At 54.4% G+C, this 19043-nt stretch overlaps 3 protein-coding genes across 5 annotated transcripts; 1 reads left to right on the top strand and 2 right to left on the bottom strand.

Annotated features, from left to right (window-relative positions):
- Positions 1-55: 55 nt before the first annotated feature.
- PAXX (PAXX non-homologous end joining factor) lies at positions 56-3153 on the bottom strand. 3 transcript variants are annotated; one of them, XM_032233662.1, is made up of 7 exons: positions 3036-3153; positions 2684-2744; positions 2542-2582; positions 2035-2225; positions 1190-1267; positions 723-813; positions 56-232 (listed from the first exon to the last, which is right to left on the bottom strand). In XM_032233662.1, the coding sequence occupies exons 1-7, from the start codon at positions 3125-3127 to the stop codon at positions 193-195; spliced, it is 594 nt and encodes a 197-aa protein (XP_032089553.1). In that variant the 5' UTR covers positions 3128-3153; the 3' UTR covers positions 56-192. The 3 variants fall into 3 exon arrangements, with proteins under 3 accessions (XP_032089553.1, XP_032089554.1, XP_032089556.1); XM_032233663.1 differs by lacking the exon at positions 723-813; XM_032233665.1 differs by lacking the exon at positions 723-813 and having other exon boundaries at positions 2100-2225.
- A 77-nt stretch (positions 3154-3230) lies between these two features.
- Positions 3231-4336, top strand: TMEM141 (transmembrane protein 141). Its single transcript, XM_032233666.1, has 4 exons — positions 3231-3316; positions 3469-3526; positions 3642-3710; positions 3996-4336. The coding sequence occupies exons 1-4, from the start codon at positions 3290-3292 to the stop codon at positions 4085-4087; spliced, it is 246 nt and encodes an 81-aa protein (XP_032089557.1). The 5' UTR covers positions 3231-3289; the 3' UTR covers positions 4088-4336.
- Positions 4337-16519: 12183 nt separating this feature from the next.
- LOC116518859 lies at positions 16520-18987 on the bottom strand. The gene is made up of 4 exons (XM_032232386.1): positions 17547-18987; positions 17260-17352; positions 16846-16944; positions 16520-16715 (listed from the first exon to the last, which is right to left on the bottom strand). The coding sequence occupies exons 1-4, from the start codon at positions 18256-18258 to the stop codon at positions 16705-16707; spliced, it is 915 nt and encodes a 304-aa protein (XP_032088277.1). The 5' UTR covers positions 18259-18987; the 3' UTR covers positions 16520-16704.
- Positions 18988-19043: the final 56 nt, after the last annotated feature.

Below are 19043 nucleotides of genomic sequence, written 5' to 3'. Positions count from 1 at the left end.
TTTGTCCCTCCCCCTGCAAAGAATTTGGCCCAGAAAGAACAAACTGGAAAGTGAGTAAAATCAAGCATTTTATTGTCTCCTCCTTTCTATTATAATACATATAAAAATATACTTGGTGTAGTTTTAAGCCTTAAATAATGTTAAAAATCTCCATGCTGAAGTAGTTCTTTCCCATTTGATTTGGAAAACGGTTCAGGCGTCTTCGAAGTCCACCCCCGTCGGGGTCTTCTTGCTAGAGCGAGAAAGAAGCCCCTTATGAGCATCCTTTACGCCTTCAAACGCCCCTCCCCGCTTCCGCCCCCCCTCCCTGGCACTGCCATCCTCAGGAAGAGTGGGCGCTGACTGGCGGGGAGAAGGAAGCTGCTGGGGGCCGCTGAGAGATGGTGGATTTGCACACCTGTCACGCCCCTAATGGTTGGGAGCGATAGGGATTCAAGCCCAACATCTGGCAGGAGGAAGGAGGGAGAGAGGTTTCTCCCATCCCATCATCCGCCTGACCCAAACTCTGCTCGAAGCCCAATCTCAGCTCTGCCACAAAGAGGGACGAGGACCAAAAGCAGAGCTGAGGATCACACAGAGCTGTCTGTCCCCCCCCTCCCGCCCCCCCAGAGCCAACCAGGTTCCAGAACTGGCATGGACCATGGAAGGAAAAGGCGCCCCTCAGTGGGCACGATGGGTCAGCTCCATCCAAGCAACGGGACCAGTGCAGCCCAAGTGGTTACCTTCTGAATCCAGGGTTAATGAGGGACTCCCCAGGCAGCCGCCGCTTGCTCGGACCGGCCCCTCCTCCTCTGGGCTTCCGCGGACAGAATTCTGGGGGAGGGGGGCAGAGAAATCGCAGTGACATCTTCCTCGCGTGAGCCAAACTTTGGGGGGGGGGGGCTATTCTGGGGAAATTGCTACTTTTCCAGGAGTTTGGAGCATCCAAAGAGGGAGGTGAGGGGCCCCCTCGGGTGGCACTCAACATTGGCACAGACCTGACCCGGGCACTGTTTCTCTCGCCCTGAGAAAAACCCCTTTCCCCTTGGACGGTTCAGGGTGTCTCAATCTGGTTTTTCTGGCCTGGGAAGGCAGATCTTTCGGAAGGGAGGGGCCGGGGGCAGGTTGTGTCAGCTTTCGCCTCTCTCTTCCGGATGGTTTGGCTGGGAGGGGCGGAAGCGCACCCTCCCGACTGGATGCCGCCTCTTACCTGTTCCCAAGAGACTCTGGCTTGCTGAGACCTTTCGGGGGCTTCTGAGGGCCACGGAGGGGGCAGCCGCTGTGCCTTCTGGGGAAGGAGGAGGAAGAGGAAGAGAAGCAGTCAGGCCCTGGCGGCCCCTGAGCCCAGAAACCCTCCAGGCCAAAGGGGGCCTTTCAAAGCCCAGCCCCCCACCCCCGGGGGCATATTTCGGCTGGGCAAAATGTTCCTTCAGTCGTGCTTGTGCTTAAACTGGCGTTGGTAGAAATCTCTACAGAATGTAACAGGAGTTTCAGTCACAGAGGAACCCCAAGGGCCATGCCCATTCCCTGCCCCTGCCCCTCCTCTTTTTACAGCCACTGAGCCCCTCACTTCTCCCTGCCCCTTCCCCTAGCAGAGAGACCAGCGCTTTCTGTGTTGATGGCTGCAGCTGCCAATCGTGACCCGACAAAAGCGCGAACGTCATAAGTGCGCCGACAACACCGTGGCGCTAAAACCGTGATGTCAAAAGCGCGCCGACAGAAGCGCGATTTAATTTAAGGTAAGATTTACGGTTAGGTTTAGGGTTAGGTTCAGGGTTAGGTTTAGGGTTAGGTTTAGGGTTACGTTACAGCGCGCTTCTGTGGGCACGCTTTTGTCGGCGCGCTTTAGGGCTAATTCGTCGCTCATTTGGCGCGCGCTTTTGTCACCGCGCTTTAGACACCGCGGTTTAGTCAGGCGTGCTTTTGTTGTGCGCGCATTTGTAGTGGAACCGCTGCCAATTATTATTTTTTTAAGTGCCATGGTTTGGGGGGGCTTTGATACCCCGATGGGAACACCGCCAACCACCCAGGCCTCCTCCAGGGACCCGGCTGCACCTTCCAGGCGCTTGTCCAGCGCCTGCAGCTGCTCCACCAGGCCGAAGGTGAGCTCCTGCACCTGCCTCCTGGCCTCGGGGAGTGAGGCTTTGTCCAGGTCGAAGGTCACGCTCTGCCCACCGTCCTGGACCTGCAGCGTGGCCTTGGTGTCATGGAGAGTGAGGACGGGCTCCTGGCCCTGCAAGAGTTCCCTGCAAAGAGAGTGGAGAGTGACTGGCTGTGCCCCGGAGGTGCCAGGAGGCAGAGCTGGGAGGGCACGGCAGCGGTCCTGAAGCAGGCAGGGAATTCACTCCACATCTGGGGAATCAGCGGCAGCCCTGCGTGAAAGCCAAGGGCGCCCCCTCTCGGCCAGCCCTGGCATCTCCCCTTCTGGCTTCCTGCTCCGGCTGTCTTCTTGCCAAAGGGGTTCTTATGGGCGCCTCCAACGGCTGAAGGAGCTGCCCACCGGGGGAATCCGCCCTGGGAAGGGAGCGAAGGAGCAGAACCATGGCCAGCGGCCCCACTCACCGCAGTCTGGCGAGGCGGCCGGCGGGCGAGGCGGGCTCCTCCTGCGCCAAGGGGAAAACACAGTCAGCCGCGGGGCGCGCGAGGGGCGCAGCGCCAAGGACCCCAGACCCGGGGGGAAGCAGGGGGGACCCTCCCTCCGCACCTGTCCGTGCAGCTTCTCCGGAGGGACGCTGCAGCTCCAGAACTCCCAAGCATCGGTCAGCCTGCGGGCAGGGAAGGAAAGAAGGGAGGGAAGGGGGGAACGGTTGAACCAAAAGAGCTTCCCGCCGGCAGGAGAGGAAGAGGCGGCCAGGAGGGCGGGGGATCCCAGCCTGGGCTCTTCTCTGCCAGCCTCCAGAGCCGAGGGTGAAGTGGCATCAAAGGGGCGCTTCTGAGAAGGGGGGGCAGGCATTGTTGAGGAGGGGGGGTTTCCCAGGCTCTCTGCACACGCTCAGGGGCCGAGGAAGAGGCTGCCGGGGAGGGCAGAGCCCAGCGCCAGGGGGTCCCGCACTTACTGCAGCCGCGGAGAGGCGTCTCCGTCCCGGCAGAAGCAAAGGAACCGCCGCCCTCCGTGGCTCAGCAAGCGCAGCGGCCGCGGCGCCGCCATCGCTCCCGGCCGCGCGCCAGGCTCCGGCAGGGGCGCCTGGCCTCCGTGGGCTCCCGCTCGAGCGGCGCCTGCCGGCCAAACTCCGCGGCTCAAGCTCTGGCCGCCTCCGCCGGCCCTGCAGAGGGAGCTCTGGCCGCCCGGCAACCGCCCAGGGAAGAGGCCATGCCGCCCGCCGCGCCAGCAGACCCGGTGGGTGGCTCGGGCGGCTGCGTCTGGTGACGGGCGGGCAGAGGGCAGCGGGCGCGGGGCGAGGGGCAGGCGCGGGCGGGGGGACAAGGCGGGCGCCGCTGGAGCCCGGGTGGGGGGCGAGTCTGACCCGGGCCGTCTCTTCCGCGCTGCAGGACTTCGCCTTGTGCCAGGCTTTCGTGCGCTTGAAAGGGATGGCCGTGCTCGCCATGGGTAAGCGCCCCCTGTCCGCGGGTCCCGTGGGGGGGGGGGTGGCTTTAAAGGGGGAAAAGGGGGCTCCATGCTGCCTTGAAGGCGCTGGCCTGAGCCTCTGTTTGTCTCCACGCAGGTACCGGAGTGGCCTTTGCTGTCCTCAGGAAGCCCCTTCCCCTCCCCTGGAGCGGACTCCTCTCTCTGGGTTGGTATTTCTAGGGAGCGCTCCCCCCCCCCCCAATCCCAGAGGCAAACCGGCCGTTGGGGTGGGCGGTGGGCGGCTAAGATTCTTTTGCCTTGGCTGAATCTAGCAAGGCCATGGAAAACTCCCCAGGAGCCTCCTCAAATTGAGGCCCCTGGGGGAGGAGGGAGGGTCCCCGCCAGAGATGGGATTTCCCCCATGGGCGTTCCCAACCCCAACCCTGGTTGGGCGACCCCTTGGGAAGAGAGGCAATTTCAGAGGGACTCTCCTCTTCTTGGGCTCCTGCAGCTCTGGCTGCCTTACCCACCTACGCTGTTACCCGGAATCAGCTGAAGAACTGTGCTGACCAGTGGGACTTCCAGACCCCTCCCCAAAGGTAGCCCGAAGGTGAGCATTGGGGGGGGGGGGTCGAAGCTGTTCCAAAGGCTGCAGCCACATTACGGATATCTCAACCAGGCAGGGCGTGGAGGCCTGCTCAGGAGAAGCAATGCGGTCCCTTGGGGTTTCGTGCAATGTGTGAACAAGGTTGTCGGGGGCCAAGTGTTGCGTTGAGTGTCGAGCTGCTCCTAGCTCGGCCCCTGGCAAAGGCTGGCAGATTTTATGCCCTTGGAATAAAGGACACTCAGAGACCTCTGGCTGGGTTGCGAAATTATTTCTTCCTTTTATTTATTAATTTTGGGTAGGTTGGCTGCTCAACTCCTGCAAAGAGGAAGCGGGGGACGAAGGCCCGGAAACCCTGCAAAGGCCCTTCAGGGTAGCTGTTCAAAGATCAGCTAACCACGTACATTTTCTGAAACGCAAACTCTTTGCCAAATCAAATGCAGAGGGGATGGGCTAGATGCCCTTCAGGACCCCTCAGAAGGAAACCCCCTTCTCGGAAGAACCCCACTGTGCCCTGCCCAGCCTTTATCCTTTGCTCCCCAATATCCCTCGTTGAGCTGCGGAGGATGGGTGGCTGGAGAGAACAGGAGGAGCAAGACAAAGAGAGGCAGGTGTGAAGCTGGCCTCCCTCAGCAACAGTGGTGGGTTTCAAAAAAAATTTCGAACCTACTCTGTGGGTGTGGCCTCCTTTGTGGGAGTGGCTTGCCGGCCATGTGACCTGGTGGGAGTGGCTTGCCGGCCATGTGTTTTCTTTCTTTCTTTCTTTTTCTTTCTTTCTTTTTCTTTCTTTCTCTCTCTCTCTCTCTCTCTCCTTCCTTTTGTCTCTCTGTCCCTTTTTCCTTTTTTTCTTTCATCTCTCACTTTTTCTTTCTTTTTTTCTTTTTTTCTTTCTTCCTTTCTTTCTCTTTCTCTCTCTCTCTGTGACTCTGTGTGTGTGTGTGTGTGTGTCAGTGGTGGGTTTCAAATTTTTTTGGAACCTCTTCTGAAAGTGTGGCCTGCTTTCCAGGTCCACTGGTGGAACTTCTTCTAACCGGTTCGGTAGATTTGACTAACTGGTTCTACCGAACTGGTGCGAACTGTTAGGAACCCACCTCTGCTCAGCAACCAAGAAGGAAGCCACTTAACTGCATTTTGCAGAATTAAGAGTGCTTTTATTGGTATATGAAAAGATAGCAGCTAAACGAAGCAAGATCTGAGGCAAAAGCGCGCGAAATCATAGATATCAATATGTGACCAACCCCCTTCCCTCCCCCCCCCCGCCCCCGTAGCCCTCATCCCACTGTCCAATCTGCAGATCCCTTAGGTGTCATGCGAGTTTCATCTTCAAGGAGCATCAGCAGCAGTGGTGGGTTTCAAGCAACTTCGGGAAAGCCCTTTGCTAGCAGGCAGATTCTAGGACGCCTGCCGCCACCAAAGGACCTTCCCGAAGTTGCTTTTCTGAGCACAGGGAAAACGGATGGTATTTTGTCCCTTCTGTCTCCCCGTTGCTCAGAAAAGCAACTCCGGGAAGGTCCTTTGGTGGCGGCAGGCGTCCTAGAACCTGCCTGCTAGCAAAGGACCTTCCCGAAGTTGCTTTTCTGAGCAACGGGGAGACAGAAGGGACAAAATACCGGCCGGCCGTGTATACAGGGCAGGGGGCGGGGCCTCAGTCCCCCACTTCTCCCCGCCCAGGCCCCTCATCTGCCCCAAGGGAAGCCCTCACCTCTTTTTGTCTTACTTCCCCCCCCCTTCAATTCCTTCCATCCATTCCCCGGGATTTGGGGGGCATTGCAACCTCCGTGGGGATCACAGTCCAGACTCAGCCTCGGAAACCCTTGGCCCTCTGCACCTCCTCTCCTGGCCTGGTGGAAACTCTCTTTTCTTTCTTATTCTTTCTTTTTTTTAATTGAAATTTTTTGGGGAAAAAAAGCTTTTACAAATGTTTACTTCCCTCCGACTACCCTCCCCACCCAACCCCCACAACCTCTCCCCCCCCCCCCCCGACTTCCGAGAACCAATACAGGGTATAAATCTTTAACAAAGATATTCTAAAATAAACTTTAAAAAAAGTTAATATCATCTTTCATTTGAGCTTTAACTCCTCTTTGCTAGGCTAACTCTAAACAGATTATATCATTCCTTGTTTTTTCAGTCATAAGCTATCTGGAATTTCTTAGTCCCATATTTATTTTGAATATAATCAATCCATCTTCTCCACTCCAATTTATATCTCTCGTTTGAATGGTCCTTGAGATATGCTGATATTTTAGCCATCTCTGCTAGGTTTGTTACTTTTAATGTCCATTCTTGAATAGTAGGCAAATCTTCCTTCTTCCAGTATTGCGCCACCAACAATCTTGCTGCCGTTATCAAGTACAAAATCAAATTAGTCTCTAGAACAGTACAATCAGTAATTATACCTCACAAAAATAACTGAGGTGTAAACTTTATCCTTTTTTTTAGAACATTTTGCATAATCCACCATATTTTTATCCAAAATGCTTTAACCTTTTTACAAGTCCACCATATATGATAGTATGTAGCACCAGCACAATCACATCTCCAGCATTTAGGTTGTAAGTTCAGATACATAGAGGCCAATTTTTTAGGATCTAAATGCCATCTATAAAACATCTTATAAAAGTTTTCTCTCAAATTTTGGGCTTGTGTAAATTTTACATTTCTTACCCAGATCTTTTCCCATGTATCCAACATTATTGGTTCTTCAAAGTTTTGTGCCCACTTTATCATACAGTCTTTAACTAATTCTGTTTCCGAATCCATTTCTATTAATGCATTATATAGTCTCTTTATACGCATTGGGCTTTGATCTCTAATTTGTTTTAGTAAATTATCCTCGTCTTGCATAAAACCGATTTTTTGATCTTTTTTCCATCTGGCCTGTAACTACCCATACTGAAACCATGTTTGAATTGCCTTTAATTCTTTTAGTACATTCAAGGGTTTTAACTGTAATACACCTTTTTCTAAGGTAAGAAGCTGTCTGCATGTAATTACATCCTGTTTTTGTACTATATTTATGTTTTCTATTGCGTGTCTAGGAATTGCCCTAGGAATTTCTTATTCTTTCAATACTTATTCTTTCAATACTTATTTCACTCACTAACCCTTAAAGTAATCCATCAGGCAACATAACTGCTTCTCAACCAGTCTGTCCAGATTTGGCCACTTCCAGGAATGGGGTGCATTTTCTTGTTTTTTTGTTTTTTTTAGCTTGTGAGAGCATTTTATTTATTCAGAGATTAATGGTGGGCAAAGAGATGCTTGTGGGTCCCTTTGGTTTCCTGGGAGAAAGGCGGGGAGGCTTAGGAGATTCTGCTGGGCGGCCCCCCAGGAGTGCCAGGCCAAGCCCCTGTGAGGGAGGGGGGACCCTTCATGGTATTGGACCTGGGTACTTGAGAGACCGCCTGCTGCCAATTACCTCCACTAGACCAATTAGATCCCACAGACTGGGCCTCCTCCAAATTCCATCCGCCGGCCAATGTCGGCTGGCAACCACCCGGAGGAGAGCCTTCTCTGTGGCTGCTCCGACCCTCTGGAACGAACTCCCCGTGGAGATTCGTACCCTCACCACCCTCCAGGCCTTCGGCATAGCCCTTAAAACCTGGCTGTTCCGACAGGCCTGGGGCTAAAGATTCGCTGCCCCTATCTCGAATGGTATGATTGTTGTTCTTTTTTTTTTTTTAACTATGTATTGTTTTGTGTTGTGTTAAACTGTCTGTATCCCCCTTTCCCTTCTTTGAGTTGTGAGCCGCCCTGAGTCCCCTTAGGGAAAAGGGCGGCATACAAATGAAATAAAACTCAAAAACTCAAACTCAAACCCAGGAGAGGCAAGAGCTGTGTGTGTTTATGCCCTCTTCAAGAGAGGAATGAGGAAAAAAAACACAGATTTTTTTTTTCTTTGTTGGGTTTTATTTATGCTTCATTTGACAAACAAAGCTTGGCGTCTTCCGGCTTTCCCAACTGGGGTGTGGGGGGGAGTTAGCTTGCAAGGACCTCTCTGGGCCCCGAATCTTCACTCCTTCACCTTGACCCCTTAGCAGGTGTCTGGAGAGGAGAGAGAAGAATTGGTCATCCGAGGAGGAGGAGGGGGAGGGGTAGTCGTCCTCTGGTGCCCTGGGGAGCCCTCGGTCTGGGCTTAGCAGGGAAACAGGAGTTGACGTGAAAGAAGCCCAGGAGAGCTTCCCCTGGCCCAGGAGAGGGGATCGTGAGGGACCCAGGGGTTACCTTGAAGGCGGCTGCGCAGGATCTCACCCGTGATGCCCATCCTGGTGGCAGCCTGCCTGAATTTAGCCTCCAAAGCCGGAGTCACTGTGGACTGAGTGCCTAAAGGAGGCAAGCAAGGAGGAGGAGGGGGGTGTTGGCAGGAGACCTCAGGGAGGGAGGGAGGCTGCTCTGGCTCCCCCTCCCCAATTCCCTGGTTGAGCTGCTGGGATGGATGGAGAGAATCGGAGGGGGGAACCTAGAGGCACAAAGAGGGAAGGGGCTGGAGGGGGGCAGGAGGTGCCTCTCCAAGGAGGTCCCAGCTGGCACCCCAAGGATGGTGGACGGTGGAGGTGGCACTTTGGGGGCAAGGATCAAAGGGAGGGGCATTGCTTTGCTGCCAGCAACATTAGGAAGGGCGAAGACAAGGATGAGGGTCTCTCCTGACCAGCCCCCACACCCAGCTCCCTTACCAGCAAGCGCCAGGAAGGTCTCCGCTCTGTTGGCGCCCCGCGAGATGTAAGCGATGAAGTAGGTATTATAATCCGTTTCAGTAAACCGGAGGGTGCTGGGGAGGTCTGGGAAAAGCGGGGAGAGGCTTAGTCTCCTTTGGGGCAGGAGCTCTGCAAACCCCCCCGCCCCCAAATCCCAGGAGAAGCCGCCATCCACCCTGAAGACCCCGGTCCTGCTCCTGTCCCTGCAGGGATGGGTTCTTGCCAGTTCTAGCTTCTTCTATAGAAGAGATTCCACAAATCTACAGTGCCGTTTAGAACCGGTTCCAGCTCCCTCCCCCTGCCCGTCCGCACATCATCAAGATGAAGAGCGAGAGGAGGAATTCTGGGAGTTGAAGTCCACAAGTCTTAAAGCTGTCAAGTTTGAACTCCCCTGGGATTTTTTTTCTAAAGGGTTAGGGGTGCGAGGGTCTTGTAACTTCACAGCTTTAAGACTTCCACACTTCAATGCCAGAGTTTCTGAGCCAACATTTTGGTTCCTAAGCAAGAGCGTTGTTAAGTGAGTTTCACCACATTTTACAAGTCGGCCATACCCACCCAGTCACATAGCTGGCAAGCCACTCCTACAAAGCAGGCCACACACAGAAGAGGTTTTTTTTGAAACCCACCACTGTGCCTTGGGGAGGGGGCTTCTCTTGGGCAGGAGGGGGCAGGCTCAGCCCCTGCCCTGCCCAGTGGGGTCTTTGCACACTCCCCACAGGGGGAAGGATGAAGCCTTTTGCAGGAACTGGGGGTCGCCGGTTGGGCAGAAACGGTCAACTGCCCAGTCAGCAGGTCCGCCTGGAGGCGGGGGAGAATCCCCCAAGGACTCACCGTTGTTGGCATAGTCCCCAGGCACCAGTTTTGTCATTGGAATATCTTTGGATACACATTGGCCGTTCCTAGAAAAAAAAGGGGGACCGCATAAGCCTTTGGCGGTGGGAGGGTCTTGGAGGGCCCCACCCGTCTCCTCTTTTGGAGACGGGAACCCTCGGCCCAGCCAGCCAGGCTTCCCCTTATGCAGCGACCAAAACTCACTTGCGGATTCCAATGCGGTACACCAGGTTTCCATTTGCCCGGGCCACCAATCTGAATGCAGGAAACTCCACATTCCTCACCTGTCCAGTAGGAATGGAGAGGAGAGGATACCAAACCTTGGCAATCTAGGGAAGGAGAAAGGAGGAACATTTGTTAGCGCTGAAGGCACTCGCCCAAATCCTTCCTGACAGACCTGGCTGGACCGTTTGTAATGGGAGCCAACCCTTGCAGGGCTGATGATGTTTCCTAGTTGGGTCGTGAAGGTCTGCCAGCCAGCCCAGAGAGCACCAGGGACCCCACAGTCCCCCCTTCCACTTAAAAGTTGTGGTGGGAGGAGAATTCCCTTCCAGGATTCCCAGCTCTGACCCTTTGGTTATTGAAGGAGCTCAAGATGGGAACATTAATGGTGGCTTCCACCCAGCAGATCCCGGCCAAGAGAAGGCTGCCCAGCAGAAGCTTCATGGCTGCAACCCTTTTGCCCCTTTGAGAGGCCAGCCTCTCCCCTTGCCCCTTTTATCCTCTGGAGCTCCTGCAGGAGAAGCCACCCTTGGCCAGGAAGCCATAGAAGGAGGACGGCATGGACCACCGGCAGAAGCAATGGGGCCCGGCTGGCTGCCCTTCGGAACACATCCGCATGGGACGTTCCCTGCAGGGAACACTTGGGAGCATGGCCTTCCTTCCCGGGCATCCTGGAAGGGGGGGGGCACAGTCACGCCCGGAAAAACCCCACTGTGCCCTGCCCAGCCTTTTGCTCCCCAATATTCCTCTCTGGATGGGTGGGTGGAGAGAACCAAAGGGGGAGGAGCAAGACAAAGAGAGGGAGGGGCTTCCCTTGGGCACAGACGCTTAGGGTCTTGGCCACCCAAGAATAGGAGATTGAGGGACCCCCGGTGGGGAAGGATTCTGAACTGGGGCGTCTCTTCCGTGCCTTTCGTGAGGCTTTGGTGCACCTGAAGGGGCAGGTCGCAGTCGCTGTGGCTGAGCCCCGACTGTCCCGGGGCTGCCATTGTGCCCAGGTCCTTGGGCTGGACCTAGATAAACAGAGAAGGGCGAAAAGGGGGGGGGGTAATCCTGCTGCCTTGAAGGCGCTGGCTGAGCCTCTGCTTGTCTCCATGCGGGTACAGGAGTGGCCTTTGCTGTCCTCAGGAAGCCCCTTCCCCTCCCCTGCAGCGGCCTCTCCTCTCTGGGTTGGTATTTCTAGGGTGCACTCCCACCCCCAAAGTCCCAGAGGTAAACCAGCCCTTGTGGTGGGGGTGGGGGGATTCCAATTGGAGTTGGCAATAAACATGGGTTCAGTGGCCTCTTTTTTTTCTATGCCCAGCTAGGCAATGACCCAGGGGGAGCTGAAGAAGCAGGCTGGCTTATGTGGTTTCCAGCCCCCCCCCCAAAAGGAGACCTATGACTGGGGGGTTGAACCCCTCTTTCTGTGCAGAAGGTTAAAGAAGCCCCAGAGAATGTGGGGGATGTCTTTGGTGGCATTCGCCTCTCCCCGTGCTTTGCATCCCATTGCCTGAGGGCCAGTCTTGTTAGTAGCAATAGCAATAGCAGTTAGACTTATATACCCCTTCATATACCTCTCTAAGCGGTTTACAGAGTCAGCATATCGGCCCCAACAATCCGGGTCCTCATTTTACCCACCTCACAAGGATGGAAGGCTGAGTCGACCTTGAGCCGGTGAGATTAGAACCGCTGAACTGCAGATAACAGTCAGCTGAAGTGGCCTGCAGTACTGCACCCTAACCACTGCGCCACCTCGGCTCTTAGTCTGAGCAAGGGGCTGCCTGGAGGAGCCCCACCACCCCCGGAGGTGCCAGGTCTGATCCTGTGTTGAGAAGTCTAGAGCCTTCTCCCTGGCAAAATCCGCCAACTCTTCTGCCCTTTGCATAAAGGACCCTCAAGAGACCTTCAATTGGGTCGCATTTCCTATATTGATTTATTGGTTATACTTAGTAACTTTACATTTGTTGGCTCTCCAATTGCTGCACACATGAAGGGGGAGAGATGGAAATGCCACCCCCACCCCCACTCATCCAAGGCTCTTGGGAGTAGCTGTTTAAAGGTCATTTAATCATGTATTTTTTTAAAAATATGAACTCCCTGTCAAGTGGAGGAGACCTTTCCACGCATACCAGGTGATGCCATCTGCAAAAGACCCCGCTTCTGCTGCCCTGTATTTGCCATTGGAGGGGTGGCAGCTGTTGTATCACCAGGCCCGCTTATACTTGCACTTTTTTTGGGGGGGTGCCACTTGTCGTGGGTGGGGAAGGAAGGGCATGTTGTGGTGCCTGCTCAGAGTGTCACCTGGGCATGGGGGAGAGAAGGGTGTGGGTGCCCAGAAGGCCAGCCCAGGGCATCTTCACAGCATCGGCCATCGGAGGAGGCTATTCCTTGGCCTGAGCTCAGAGAGGCTCATGGAGAAGGACTACTATTCAGGGACTAACCTGAAGCCCCCCCCCCCTCCACTGAAGTTGCCCACAGTCAGCCGATATTTGGTGAAGGAATGCTTGTTTTTGAAATAGAAAATTAAGAAAACGCACCTCGTTCTGTCCCCTTCCCTGGAAGAGGCAAAAAACTGGAAATGCTGGCTGAGAAGTCATTACATTGTCCGGTTGGTTTAAGAATTAACGAGCAAAATAACTTTAATTGCACAACAGCCTTGGCGCCTGAAGATCAAACGCCATGTTTGTATTTGTATTTGTATTTGTTTATTATTTATAGGCCGCCCTTTTCCCTGAGGGGACTCAGGGCGGCTTACAATTTATGGGGAGGGGAATACAAGACAAGACATGAGACAGTACATAAGTAAAAATAGAACACAACATTCATTCATCATTCGGGTGTGGACGGATTAGAATCTTTATCCCCAGGCCTGACGGGATAGCCAGGTCTTGAGGGCTGGGCAGAAGGTCTGGACGGTGGTGAGGGTGCGAATCTCCACGGGGAGATCGTTCCAAAGGGTCGGAGCTACTACTGAAAAGGCTCTCCTCCGCGTAGTTGCCAGTCGACACTGACTGGCGGATGGAACTCGGAGGAGGCCTAATCTGTATGATCTAATAGGTCGTAGGGAGGTAATTGGCAGGAGGCGGTCTCTCAAGTACTCAGATCCACTACCATGGAGGGCTTTATGGGTGGTAAGTAGCACCTTGAAGCGCACCCGGAGATCAACAGGTAGCCAGCGCAGCTCGCAGAGGATAGGTGTTATGTGGGCGAACCGCGGTGCGCCCACAATCACTCGCGCGGCCGCATTCTGGACTAGCTGAAGTCGCCGGATGCTCTTCAAGGGCAGCCCCATGTAGAGCACGTTGCAGTATTCCAGCCTAGAGATCACAAGGGCCCGAGTGACCGTTGTGAGAGCCTCCCGGTTCAGGTAGGGTCGCAACTGGCGCACCAGGCAAACCTGGGCAAATGCCCCCCTGGTCACAGCCGACAGGTGGTGGTCAAAGGTCAGCTGTGGGTCCAGGAGGACTCCCAAGTTGCGAACCCTGTCTGAGGGGTGTAAAATTTGGCCCCCCAGCCTGAGTGATGGAACACTAGCCATGTTCCCAATCAGAGCCCCATTTTACACTCTGGGTTGGGCTGAAACCAGGGGCCTGGCTGGATCCAGTGCCCTCAAAGATGCTACCCCATCTCAGTTGCCCCCCTGCTGCCTTCAGGAAGATGGGGAGCCTGTCTTTGGGGAAGAAGGAAGCCAAAAAAGGGAGCAGCTCCCGAAAGGCTGCTTGGGGGCCACTTGGTGCTCCACCACCCAGGTTCCTGCCTGGAGCTGCTGGGCTGTGGGGCAATGTGGGGGGGACGACACCCGTGGCCCAGAGTCAGCCCTCACCTTCCGAAGGCCAGGGAAAACCAGCCTCTCTTATATATGGTTTTTTCCCCACCTCCTGAAGTGGCTTCTGGGGAGGTTGCTCTTATTCACATTGTGTCACTTTTAATTTAATTCGCACGTGGGTGAATCCGAGTGTGAGAACAAGGCCAGGGGTGTAAAAGGGCCAAACTTCTCAAAGGCCCAAATTCCCGAGTGGCTTTTCCAGGAGAGACCAAAGGCTGAGAAGGGAGGAAACTCCTGGCTGTTTCCCAAAAGGTTGGCAGAGCAAAAACATCGCCAAATCTGGATCGAATTTGGACCTTTCCCTTCCTGGGATTCAGAGCAAGCCTTCTTGCTCTGTGGCCTTTTATCCTTCAGCCACGCTGCCCACGTGGGCAGGTATTTGCTTGGTGCGCACCTGTCCGGTTCTGCTGACCACCCAGCAGCGAGGAAAGATAGCAATAGCGGTTAGACTTATATACCGCTTCATAGGGCTTTCAGCCCACTCTAAGCGGTTTACAGAGTCAGCATATCGCCCCCACAGTCTGGCTCCTCATTTCACCCACCTCGGAAGGATGGAAGGCTGAGTCAACCCTGAGCCGGTGAGATTAGAACCGCCGAACTGCAGATAGCAGTCAGCTGAAGTGGCCTGCAGTACTGAACCCTAACCACTGCGTCACCTCGGATGCCTGGTGGTTGTGTCAATCCACTTTCCCCCTTCTGCTTCGGAGCTCTTGAACCCGTGTCCCTTGCAAAGACAAAAGCCTGAGCCCACCTTCTGCTGAGTGGTCAGCAAGGGAGTTCAATGTGTCTTTTTTTAAAATATATTTTATTCTTTTAAACAAAACAACACATACAAAACAAAGCAAGAGAAGAAGAAAAACAACTTTCCTCCATTTCATCAAGCATGTCGTTTGGTTACAATTTTCTATGCATCAATTCTTATCAAGATTAACATCACTGGTTTTGCATTAAACATAACTGGATATTTCACTGTCATTGAGCATTATGTGTTCAAATTACCATTAATATTCTTCCATTTGTAACAATCCTTATTTCCCATTTACCTCCCAATGACCTACAAGATCGCACAGGTTGGGCCTCCTCCAGGTGCCGTCAGCCGGACAATGCCGGCTGGCGACTCCCTGGGGGAGGGCCTTCTCTGTTGCTGCGCCGGCCCTGTGGAACGATCTACCTGCAGAGATCCGGACCCTTACCACTCTCCCGACCTTCCGTAAAGCCGTCAAGACCTGGCTGTTCCGGCAGGCCTGGGACTGTTGATTGATATCCAGCCCCGCTTAGATGGAATGGGTGTTGTGAATTTTAATACTGTATTTTTAATTTTTATTTCTATTTTAAATTGAAATGTTTCTTGTCTGTTGTGAGCCGCCCAGAGTCCTGTGGAAGTGGGCGGCATACAAATTCCAATAACTTGAAACTTTGAATTAATAATCATCTATCAAGTAACAATGAGTCTTTAAAGTATTATAATATCACCTATCTTCAAGGAGAAAAAGCGGAAATTAGAAACAAAGAATTCCCATTAATTTACAATATACATTCATATTTTCAATTGGCCACAATGTCATCAATCATCCAGGGAGCTCAGTGTGTCTTGATGAACAGAGGAGCAGCTTGTGGTGTTAGAAATATTGGAGCCCCCTCTTATATTCCACCCTCCGCCAATAAAAGCCAGAGAGGGTCCAGGACAGGTGGCAGGGGGAGCCCAGCTGGCACCATGGGCAGAGCTGCCAAGCAAGAGGCTCTCTTCCTCCTCTGCCTGATGGGCGCAACCTGCGGAGGGGCAGAGAACTCCACCTGCCCAGGTGAGCAGCTGCCACTGAGGAGCACAGGCAGCATCCCCACGCTTCAGAGGTGGGAAGCTTAGCTTCATTAAAAGGAAAAACTGGTTAAATCTCCAAATCTTCTCCTCCCTATCCAGAAGTAAAAATGGTTGCCTGGTGAGCAATGAAAGGACTATAGGCAGAGACCACCTGGGCCCCCAAGAATTCCTGGGGTCAAAGGTTTTGAAGTACCCGTGGTTCGCCTCATGAGGCCAATGTTGAGAAAAGACACAGACACGAGCTTTCTCGGGATGAGGCGACCCAGATTGGGGTCTGGGACCCCCTTTTATTGAGATAGGACAAAGGCAGGAGGAGCAATCAGCATGCGATTTAAGACAGCCTGTCAAACTACAATTGCTAATCTACTGCTCAGGGAAGTTCTGTCTATATATGGTCATATCCTGGTCAGGATGTTTTATCTTTTGGGACTTGTTTTTTCCTGTGTGGTTTAGCGTGGCTGCGCATGCCCTGTTATGCACTGGGCCATGGGTGACCGCCACACCTACACAAGAAGTTATATGACAACAAAAGGTGGGTCTGTTGACAGGGGGAGCGAACTGGATCCTGAATGTGACCCCTTCCAAATGAAGTCCCCCCCTTATTGTAAGGAGAGGAGGGATGTGCTGTGAATGAAGAGCACTAGGACTGGCACAAGGGGAGAAGGGCACCCCTTTCTTCCTGGCACTCCAGCTGTGGAAATTCCCACACCCCTGGGAAGAGGGCCGGGAAGCCCCCTGGGCCTTCTCTTAATGGGGCAGAGTGTCGGAGGGAAACCCTGGGGAAAGTAATGAGAGGGAAACCAGGGAGATGCCATGCCAGGTATTTCTGTATCTGTGCCTTTCTTTCTGCGCAGCTGTTACAATTATGGTTATTTCGCTCATTCCAGGCAATGTGACCACTTCTCAATCAGTCCGTTCGGATTTTTCCCCTTCCAGTGCCAGGCCAGGGAGGGAGGGAGGATTACTCGACCCCGGGGGAGGCAAGATGACGGCAGAGTGGGGATTGGGGTGGGGGAACCCTCTTCAGGAGAGGAATGAGGAAAAGCACACCGGATGTTTCGTTTGCTGGGTTTTATTAATGATTCATTTGACAAAGAAGGCTTGCCATCTGCCCTCTGGCTGGCAGGAAGGCAGCCACCCGCATGGGACTCTTTAACAGAGACGGGGTCTTCCTGCTTCCCCAAGCGAGGTGTGGGTTGGCTGGCAAGGACCCCTCCATGCCCCTGGACTCTGGACTCCTTAGCACTCTTCTGCAGAGGAGAGGAGAGAGAATAATTGGTCATCGGAGGAAGGGCAGAAGGGAGGCAGGGAGGGAGGAGACGTCCTTCTCTGATACCCTGGGAAGCCCAGAATTGGAGATACCAAGGACTGAAGCGTTACCTAGTGGGATCATGGGCACAATCGCTCCTGAGATGCCTACAGAGGCGGCCAAATTGGCAAATTTCGTCCTTAGAGCCTCCGACAAGGTTTTCTCTTTGGCTAGAGACAAGCAGGAACATTGAGGGAGTTGGGGGGGGCAGGAAACCTGGGGTTTGGGGAGGGGCTGGTTAAACTGCTGGGGAGGATGGAGAGAATCGGAGGGGGGAGATCCAGAAGCTTCCCTTAGGGCAGAGATGCTGGGGGAGGGGGCTGGAGCGGGAGTGGACGTGCCTCCCCAGGAGGTGCTCCAAAGGTGGCGGTGGAGGCGGCCCATTGGGGGCAAGAAACCAAGGAAGGGCCCCTGCTGTGTTGACAGCATCCTTAGGAAGGGGGAGGCAAGGGTCTCTCCCGCCCCCCCCCCTCCAGCCCTCATACCTGCAAGCGTCAGAAAGGCGCTTGATCCCTTTACGACGTAAGTGATTATGTAGGTTTTGTAGTCCGTGTCCAGGATCTGCGTGACGGTAACGCCTTCCGCACAAAAGACAGGCTGTTAAAAAAAAACCCTGGGGGCAGGAGTCCCGCGAGCGCCACCCGCTCCTCCTGCAGGAGCCCCCATCCTCTCCTGGGAGGTGGGGGCTCAGGCCCGATCCTCCAAGGAGGGGGAACTGAAGCCTCTTGTGGAGCGTGGGGGTGGAGGGAGGGGAGGGATCCTCGCCACTTACAGTTGGTCTTGAATGTCCCCGGTCTCCCTTGGTCAGTGAACTGGAAGCTCGCCTTCTTGCATTGCCCCTGTCTGGAAAGAAACAGCACAGCACACACTTTTGGGGGGTGGGTGGAGTGGGGGCAAGTGAGCCAGCTTCCGGCTGAAGGCTTGCAGCAAGGCGCGCTGTTAACTGGAGCCCGGGCATTGCGGCGACAGGGTCTGAGGATGGATATGGGAGTCCCACGCGCGGAAAGGTTCCCATCCGCCCCCCTTTCCCTCCGGGCTTTCCCCCCTCCTGCCCTCTGGAGCCTCCAAGACTTACTGGAGGTACTTAAAGGAGTAGAGGAGGCCTCCATTCCCGCTGGCACTGAGCGTGTATGCGGGGAACTGTTTTTCAATAAAGATGTTTGCCACGGGGTACCAACGCCCGACAATCTGGAAGGAGAAAGCGGCAGTTTGTTAGCGCCGAGGGGCCTCCAAAGTCCAAGCCGTTCCTGCCAGGCCTGGGGAAGCTCCATGCCAGCCGTGCCAGCAGTCCAGGAGCCAACAAGGGGGAAGCGCCTGTGCCTGGCAGGGAGGGCTTCTTGCTGTCCACCGCAGGAGGCTTCTGAATCCCGGAGAGGCACCAAGGAAATGAGGTGAAAATCTGGCAGTGCGGAAGGAAGACGCCTCGCCGGAGCCCAGAAGAGAGACAGCCGTGGAGCTTCTCCTCTCTGAGCCCAGAACTCCATTGTCTCCTCTATACCATTCGTAATGGGAGCCAACCAACCCTTGCAGGACTGATGATGAGGTTCCCTAGTTGGGTCCTGAAATGTCTGCCAGCTAGCCCAGAGAGCACCACAGACACCCACCCCCCCGGGGTCCCCTTCCACTTAGAGTTGGGGGGGGGGGAGAAGAATTCCCTTCCAGGATTCCCAGCTCTGACCCTTTGGCTCTCGAAGTTCGCCATGGTGGGTAATTGCTGTGCGGCTCCCAGCCAGCAGACCCCAGCCAAGAGAAGGCTGCCAAGGAGAAGCTTCATGGCTGCAACCTTTTTGCCCCTCTGAGTGATCAGCCTCTCCCCTTGCCCCTTTTATCTTCTGGAGCTCCTGCAGGCAAAGCCACCCTTGACCAGGAAGCCATAGAAGGAGGACGGCATGGACCACCGGCAGAAGTAATGGGGCCCGGGTGGCTGCCCTTCGGAACACATCCGCATGGGACGTTCCCTGCAGGGAGCGCTTGGGAGCATGGCCTTCTCTCCCGGGCAGTTTGGAGGGGTGTGTGTGTCACAGTCATGAGGACTTCCCTTCAGCTATTCTGCTGCCCACCCCCACCCCCTGTATTTTGCATCCCCTACCATTTTTAATTCAGGTCTGGCCTTTATTCCCCCCCCCACTGGATCCTCTCCCGCCCCCAAGCCACAGGCCCAGGTGGCTTCAAGGTTTATTAGCATTTGTATGCCGCCCACTCTCTCTCAAGGGACTCTGGGTGGCTCACAGATAAAACAGGGGACATATATAAAAAATTAAAATTAAAA

The sequence above is a fragment of the Thamnophis elegans genome, chromosome 16 (assembly GCF_009769535.1).
Source record: "Thamnophis elegans isolate rThaEle1 chromosome 16, rThaEle1.pri, whole genome shotgun sequence".
Lineage (NCBI taxonomy): Eukaryota > Metazoa > Chordata > Lepidosauria > Squamata > Colubridae > Thamnophis > Thamnophis elegans.
This window is presented reverse-complemented; position numbering and strand designations above follow the sequence as displayed.

What these genes read in the sequence shown, in the direction of transcription:
- PAXX (XM_032233662.1), bottom strand. Translation starts at nt 3,127, where the DNA reads ATGGCGGCGCCGCGGCCGCTGCGCTTGCTGAGCCACGGAGGGCGGCGG. An exon ending in GCTGGACAAGCGCCTGGAAG is followed by an intron (nt 1,268 to 2,034) that starts GTGCAGCCGGGT and finishes CTCCTTCCCCAG; the next exon opens with AAGGCACAGCGGCTGCCCCC. An exon ending in CCAGAGTCTCTTGGGAACAG is followed by an intron (nt 814 to 1,189) that starts GTAAGAGGCGGC and finishes CCCCTCCCCCAG; the next exon opens with AATTCTGTCCGCGGAAGCCC.
- TMEM141 (XM_032233666.1), top strand. Translation starts at nt 3,290, where the DNA reads ATGCCGCCCGCCGCGCCAGCAGACCCG. An exon ending in CCGCCGCGCCAGCAGACCCG is followed by an intron (nt 3,317 to 3,468) that starts GTGGGTGGCTCG and finishes TCCGCGCTGCAG; the next exon opens with GACTTCGCCTTGTGCCAGGC. An exon ending in GAGCGGACTCCTCTCTCTGG is followed by an intron (nt 3,711 to 3,995) that starts GTTGGTATTTCT and finishes GGGCTCCTGCAG; the next exon opens with CTCTGGCTGCCTTACCCACC.
- LOC116518859 (XM_032232386.1), bottom strand. Translation starts at nt 18,258, where the DNA reads ATGGAGTTCTGGGCTCAGAGAGGAGAAGCTCCACGGCTGTCTCTCTTC. An exon ending in GGGGACATTCAAGACCAACT is followed by an intron (nt 17,353 to 17,546) that starts GTAAGTGGCGAG and finishes TTTGTGCGGAAG; the next exon opens with GCGTTACCGTCACGCAGATC. An exon ending in CGCCTTTCTGACGCTTGCAG is followed by an intron (nt 16,945 to 17,259) that starts GTATGAGGGCTG and finishes GCTTGTCTCTAG; the next exon opens with CCAAAGAGAAAACCTTGTCG.